We start from the raw sequence: 7634 nt of genomic DNA on the forward strand, positions 1-7634 counted from the left end.
CACCAGGTTTCCTCCCTACACACTGTGCCTGGAATTTGGCTGCCCATAGTGGGCAATTACAGATGTCTACCTTACTCTGATGCACTTAATTGGTTTAGAATAATATTGTTCAAATGGGAAGAGAGAGGAAGAGAAGAATGAAGAGAACAGGATAAGAAAAAACAGGAAAATCCATTGACATTTTATGCTCAAGTTTTAATCACCAAAAATTTCCCCACCAGCAAGCATATGCCAGCAATTTCTGAAAGTCACTAACGGTGGGACGCTATACAATAAGGGCTCTCCCACTGCAAGCCCAGGCTTCTGCCCCAGCTGCTTATGAGATTAGGGAGATACCTGCCCCTGCTGGCACTGGGAGAGGAATCAGCCCCCAAGGTCTCTTAGTCTAAAGCATGTTCCATCCCTGCTACAAGCCCCATCACACTTCTGAAACTAGGTGTGTTCATAAGAAAAAAAAAACATACAACATAGAGAATAATTGACAACCAATGCATAGGCCAGTCTCAACTCAAGTTCTCTTAAAGGATCTTCTCCCTGTCTCATTCCCTGCTATCATCACAGCACCTAATACAGTTTATATCTCTTCATGTCTCACAGTCTGGGCCAAACTGAGACCAACCTCAGAGAGAAGGAATTTTTTATCCAGCCCTAGACTAAAATTTATCTCCTGGGGCTTCATTACACATGGTATGATTAATCACTGCTCAAGATGATTGATGGTGGGAATTTCCAATCCCTTCCCCAGAAGTATGATCTGGAACTATGGTCCAGGCAAGACAGTTTCACAGTAGCCCTCCATCTGTTTATATATCAAAGTCCGCATCAATGAATCTTAATTCGAACAAGAGTGGAGACACCAGTAGCAGATCATATTAGCTGTAGTTGTGCCAAAATTAACCCAATTTACTTCCAATCTTGCTTCATCAAAGATTCAAAAGTTTTAGAATCAGATCTCACCCACTGTCACTTTGTTACCCAATAATCAAAATAATGACCCCTGATTATTGTCAATGACTCAAATGATCCTTTGTGTGATCTATTTCACATAATCCTACCGTTGCTGTTGGAGGGTTATGTGAAATTGTTGAGGAAGCCCCAGATGCCTAACCCTCTCTATCCTTGACATTCACAATCTTGCCACCACTATATGTTCCACAGCTGGTAGAACTAATCTCACTATACCTATTATCTTGTTTATGTCAGTGACCATAAGAAGTCTCAGACTCACAACACATCCCTATGCATATTCCCTTTTATGACCGTCTCTTATTTTGTCTCGCTGGGTCTTCTGGAATTTACAGCCCAGAACTAACCAAATCCATCATATCCTCAACTTCCTCCTTCTCAAAAGATAAACTGGCCTTCCCCCAAGGACATTGCTTCCCCTGAATTCCTCTCAAGTGTGGCTGATTTTCTCTTCCGTCTTCTGGGCCCAGCACACTGGTCTGCTGGTTCTTCTACCACTCCAGGAAAATCTCCTCTTCAGAGCCTTTGCAAGGATATACCTTTTGCCTGGAATTCAAATAGCTACCTCTCACTTCTTACAAGTGCTTCCTCAAATGGCATCTCCTCAATAAGGTCACATATAATTACCCTTTTAAACATCTAGCCCTCCCACCCCACCATACATAGGATTCCTAATTTCCCTGTCCTGCTTTCCTTTAACTATTTTTCCATGACACCAATCACCTTAGAGAATGCCATGCAATAGACTTACATATTATGTATTTTGTTCATTGTTTATCTGTCCCTTGCTTAATTTAAAATTCCCCAGGGGCAGGGATCCTTGGCTGTTTTGCTTGAGTAAGGTATCTCAAGGATCTACAACAGCACCAGGCACATAGTAGGTACTCCAATAAATATTTCTTGAATGAAAGAATCAATTCGTACCACAATATTATAAGGAACACACAATTATTTTTCTTTTTCAGACAATAAAGCTGAAACTTAGACAATATACATAATGTATTAAAGGTCACACTACTTGTAATGAAATAACTTGGATTCCAATCCAAGCCTTCTCCCTAGAGCTTATGCCCACTACTCCACACCCACTGGTGTTTGCCAGCATTGAATGAGGGAGATGAAGATTCTGAAATGAAGGAGGGAAAAGGAAGGTGGAGAAGGGGCTAGAAATAAATCTCTGTGTGCTAAGCTAAGCAGTTTAAACTACATTCCATAGCAGAACCTCTGAATTGAATAGTGACATAATTAAATCTGTATCTTAGAAAGATAATTCAAAGAGCTGCCAACTGGAAAAGTGAAAGCCAACAAAATGCTAGTGGAAAGAAACACCACATTTATGGAACCAAATGCAACTCTAAAATTTCCACAGCTAAGAAGACTCCCCTCCCTACTAATTCATTAATAGGTAGTTCTTTCACTCCAGTTCTCACTTAGAAAAAGTCCAACACAGCGTAAGTAGTTGTGAACTTACACTTTATTCATATATATTAGACATTGATAATCTTAACAAATGAGTTACTTTCCATTTGGGTACAGTCACAGTTGTCAACAATATTTGGAAGCACCAGGCATGAAATCTCCTGAGATGCTATGTTTTCATCAGGGTCACCTGACACATTCAAGTTCTGTCTGACATGCCATTAAAGCACTGGCTCAGATTGCAGGCATGTTTTCAAACAGGCAGTAACTGGATAGTATCACTTCACTTATAAGTGTTCATTGTATCATCAAGTGAAATAAACACACAACCCACAGGATCTTGCTTAGGTTGGCTGCCTAGTTGGCCCCTGAGATAAAGCCTTGTAATCACATAGCCTTGCCTAATTAGTCAGAAAACAAAGGATTAAGTGAGACAGTCACAGGATATAGGAATTATAAATAATACATATATTAATAGATATTCATTTTCATTACACAAAATTGCTATTATAAATACTTATTTGACTGATGAGTCTAAAAATATATTCCCCATATAAATAATGTTAAATATTAATAAATAGATTTAGATTTAAAATTCAAATATTGCAGGCAGGACAACCATTACTGGGATGCTCTTCGACCTCGAAACAGCATCTGACTCCTTTTCCGCTTCCCTGTTTTAGCTGCTGGCGACAGTTCAGCCATCACTTGGATGAGTTCATGTATTGCTTTGCGTTGGACGTTCAAGTCAGTTACCTATTGGGAAGAAAAGAGCAAAATTAATTTCAGGCATATAAGCCATCAGGATATTCTGTTAATGTCATGATGGTCAGTGAAAATAAAAGTATTCCTTTAAAAAAATGGACCGTATTACCTTAATATACAATATTTACTTTTTCAGCAGTTGAAGCTAAAAATTACAATTACATTGCTAGTTGTGCTATAATGTGGTGGAGTCCATCACATATCTTTAAATCTACTTCTATAGAATTCTTGAAATTATACAGTGAAAAGACTCCTGGTGTGGAGTCAACATAAAAAGGTGGGTTTGAATCTCATGCATGCAATAATTCTGACCTTGAGCCAGCTACTTAACCTCTCTGAACTTCTATTTTCGCATCTAAAGGAGGATGAGACTGTTTCTATGACCTCTCTATCATCAATCTACCAATTATATCACTTTATACTTTAGTCTCTTCTGTATGCATCAAATGAGTAACTATAGGTCAATGATTCTCACTGTTGTGCATAGCAGATTAACCCAGAAACCTATTAAAGACCTCAGAGATACAGGTGCATGAAGTAGAAGGACTGTGCCCTGTGCATTCACTAAGCTCCCCAGGTGATTCTGACATCCACCTAAGTTTGAGAACCACTGATCTAAGTTAGGTACCCTAGAAAACACCAAATCCAAAATGAGTGAAAACTGTAATTTTTAATTTCTCCCAGATTAGGTCAGTCTCTCAATTTCCATAATAGGTTTTAAAATAAACACCCCCAATCATATTTATATATGGCTTACTGATATAGTTTAAAATTTAAACTTTATCAGTTTAAAATTAGGAATTGCAACAACTTTTCCAGTACCCTGCCTTCTAGGCAAGCAAATTGAACTACTTGCATTTCCTCACTCTAACCAATAGGGCCATTTAGGTGATGCTTCATAAAATGTGGACCATTTACTTTCCTCTTGGCTCCGCCATTACATTTTTTCTAATCTTGGGAACACTATGGCTACCTCACCACATTTCTGAGGATGGCTGGGGGATTACAGCTAAAGACTAATTGTCAAAGGGCATAACATGCCTAAAATAGCTTAGCAACTGAGCCAAAGAGAATAATAATTAATAGAGCTCACTCAAGATTGCCCATCAAGAAACAGGAGGTTTGTAGCTTCCAGAAGGAAGAAACCAACAGATTTTTTTTCATTTTTTTAAGGCCCAGTTCCTGCAGAGTGAAAAAAGTTTTCGACAAGCTGTGTGTTTGCAAGTGACAGATTTTACTTTCCAATGTTCAAATCATCACCAAGAAACTAAGAGACTTATCCAGGACTGAACAGTAAGCCAGGGGCACCACTGGGTTAGAAACAAGTGCTGAGTGTCTAGTTTATAACCAAAGGAGACCTGTTGCCATGTCTCTCCTTTCTGTTTCTGGGTGCTTACATGAGAGGAGTGAGAGGCAGGCCCAGCAATAGTGAAAGCTGAGCACAAATCCTAAGAACACAAATGCTAGCTTGAAGACCCTGGTCCCTCTCATTTGAGCCCATTTATATCAAAGTCAACCCCAAAGGAATCTAGAGGCCTTTGTCTTCTAGATAAAATTTTGAAAAACGTGATTTGTCTTTATGCCTCAATGTTATCTTTCTGTTTATAGAAGCCATAACTTAAAGATACAAGTTCATGAGGTAAGACTTAGGAGTCTAAGGAGTTCTCCAGCTGAGATATTCTGAAAGTTGATAGAGAGTTGATAGAACAATCTTTTCATAAGGTATAAATTCTATCTATTTTTCCCTAAAAACAAACAAACAGCAACCATTCTTGCTTCTAATTGGGCAGTACAATCTGATAGGTTGGCTAGAGACTTGCAGTGGGGTGTCCCTGGTACCTATTCAAAGACTGTAGCTTTCTTCTATCTCATTCTCATTTTCTATTCTTTGCATTGTAGAGTTTTGGAGCAAAGAAGGTCATCAAACTTATGCAGTGAACCTAACAGTTTCCTTTTAAGATGAGGAAACTGAGCCCCAGCCAGCCATGTGATTCATCACAGTTCCTTGGTGGCTGAGTTGGGAGGAGAACACACATCTTCTCAGCTCCTCCCACTGCTCTTTCCGTTAAGACAGACAGCCTCTCATTCAAAGTAAGAGAATTTCCATCATATGAGCAAGGGACAATGAGAGAATTGCTTCTCAGTACTCCCTGCTACTTCCTCACCTACTTCCTCCTCACTGGATTTGTCAATTCACCTGTCTTTACGCAATAGTTACAATGCCAGCATTTTTCCACATTACATACTTCAGCGATTCTCATACTGGCTTTGCAAAGTCACCCAAACACGAATGGAAATAGTAAGGAAGAGTTTCAGCCATGAGTTGAGTTCATAGCTTTAGCAACTGTTAAATGGCTAATGTCTACTTTCTGGAGAATAAATGCTTTGCAAGACCCTCGGCAATGAAACCAAAGAAAGAATTTAAATAGCCTCACCGAATAATTAGTCAGCTTTTCGAAGTCATCCCGTTTCTTTTTGTTGCTATTGAAAAACTTGACATTCATGTCTTCCTTGATGGTCTCCACACTCTTTTGGATGCTCTGGTCATCTTTAAAGTTTTTAAAAAGTTTGAAGTAAAAGGAGACAATTTGGCTCTGCATTATTTTTCTGTCACTCTCCTTGGAAGGAAAGAACACAAACAGAGGATGATGCGAATTTCTCCATCAGAAAGCAAACAACAGGAAAATTAGCCAGATGGGAATATTCAGCTTACCTCTTTCCAATTCTTCAAAATGCCTAAGAAAAGAGTTCCATTATCCGCTACATCTGAATCACCTGCGTTCTGAAAAAAAAAAGAAAAAATTGGTTTACAATTAGCCCATAAATTGCCTTAAAAATATATTTCAAGTTTCGTTGAACTCAGATGTGACAATATTCACTGATTTCCTTTTCAACTCTTCTGCTTAGTTCTAACAATAAGTATTCCCAAAAGGCTTATGTGAGATATAGCCAAAGACTATTATGCTCTTTTAGCTTTTTTATTTCCCAATATAACCATTAAATTGCAATGTCACAAATGAGCTCAACAAAGCTGATGATACTCCAAAGGTCCCAAAAACTATAGTAAGCTAAAGAAAGTATTTTCGAGCTAGGCTAAAAAATACAAAAACAAAAAACAGCAGTCACCCCACTATAAAATACTGCCCCCCAATGGTACAGGTTTCTATTACATCTACTATGCCTTCCTGTAGGGTATTATTATGTGAGCTTTAAAAGATAGTTCCAAACATGTGCGTGTGTGTGTGTGTGTGTGTGTGTGTGATTTGATTTTGTGTTGTAAGAATAAAATCAATTGTGAATGTCTGAATATTATTACGACAGCTATAATTATAATAGCTGTTTTAAACAAATAATGAAGTATTTAAAATGTAAAAACTTTTCATTAACCATCAATAAAATTTTAAAAGAAAAAAACTTCACTTAAAATTTTTAAACATTCCTTAGCCAGAATCATAATTCCTACAAAATCCCAGTGAGCAACGAAGTTCAGGAATAATTCACAAGTAATATAGATAGAGAAGCAGAATGTTGAAATCACTTTTTGGAGAAAATCACCTATCAGTTATTTTTTTAAGCCAAAGCTTTAAGGAACTTTTTTACTTTAATTTGTAAACGTTTCCTATTACCTTTTTAATGCTAATCTTGACCTTAGAGTCTGAGAAGTCAAAAACTAATAGCCAATCATTTTTTTCAATATGCATACTCCTTGACTATCACAACTGAATGAGTTCTCACCACAAAATTATTAACATCATTATGCTTCATACCCATATTATGCCCATCTTTTGGAAAATTCATAAATCCCTTTTAAGTCACTATACAAATTGAGCAGAAGATTAAAACAATATCTAGATTATTTTGTCAAGAAACTCATCTAGTCAATAATTAACAAAATAACACCAAATCTCAAAATGACTGCCTACAAGAGATGACAGCCTATCAGAGATGCTACGGCAAGTCAATATTCAGTCATTTTCAACCACAAACAAGTACTATTAAAAAGTCATACTTACAAAATATTTCTTAAGGTTTTCTGCTTCTTTTACATATGGGTCCTGGCAGTAACAGCCAAGAGAACCCAAAACGATGCAGAGTTGAAAAGCCAAGATATAACTTGTATATTTCATCGTTTCGGAGAGAGTTAAGCCAAAGAAGTTGAAATCAGTAGTTCTTGTTATCAAGTTGATCGGGTCCAGAGGACTTAACTGATCTTTCTCTTCTAATAGCTGATCTTCAGATGATCAGAACACTGTGCTGCACCTCCTTTGGCTGCTGGTATTTATACCTAATTGAAGTCTCCTCAGGATTACGTATTTTCACAAGTTTTTTAAAATGAGATGGTGACAGATAGGCAGGGATGCTAGTTTGTATTAATAACTAAGGTTTTGTGGCATTTGGGTGTTGTAGTTAGAGTTTCCTTTAGACTCCTTGGGTCCTTTGATGATGAGACAGACCCATTATGCCCACCTGTGCCATTCTGGTGG

At 37.7% G+C, this 7634-nt stretch overlaps 1 protein-coding gene across 1 annotated transcript; it reads right to left on the reverse strand.

Annotated features, from left to right (window-relative positions):
• Positions 1-489: 489 nt before the first annotated feature.
• IFNG (interferon gamma) lies at positions 490-7413 on the reverse strand. The gene is made up of 4 exons (XM_054445180.1): positions 7164-7413; positions 5864-5932; positions 5586-5768; positions 490-3141 (listed from the first exon to the last, which is right to left on the reverse strand). The coding sequence occupies exons 1-4, from the start codon at positions 7275-7277 to the stop codon at positions 3007-3009; spliced, it is 501 nt and encodes a 166-aa protein (XP_054301155.1). The 5' UTR covers positions 7278-7413; the 3' UTR covers positions 490-3006.
• Between the last annotated feature and the right edge of the window lie 221 nt (positions 7414-7634).

This window comes from Pongo pygmaeus, chromosome 10 (assembly GCF_028885625.2).
Source record: "Pongo pygmaeus isolate AG05252 chromosome 10, NHGRI_mPonPyg2-v2.0_pri, whole genome shotgun sequence".
Taxonomy (NCBI): Eukaryota; Metazoa; Chordata; class Mammalia; order Primates; family Hominidae; genus Pongo; species Pongo pygmaeus.

What these genes read in the sequence shown, in the direction of transcription:
- IFNG (XM_054445180.1), bottom strand. Translation starts at nt 7,277, where the DNA reads ATGAAATATACAAGTTATATCTTGGCTTTTCAACTCTGCATCGTTTTG. An exon ending in AAAACCTTAAGAAATATTTT is followed by an intron (nt 5,933 to 7,163) that starts GTAAGTATGACT and finishes TTTTTTTTTCAG; the next exon opens with AACGCAGGTGATTCAGATGT. An exon ending in AAAAGCTGACTAATTATTCG is followed by an intron (nt 3,142 to 5,585) that starts GTGAGGCTATTT and finishes TCTTCCCAATAG; the next exon opens with GTAACTGACTTGAACGTCCA.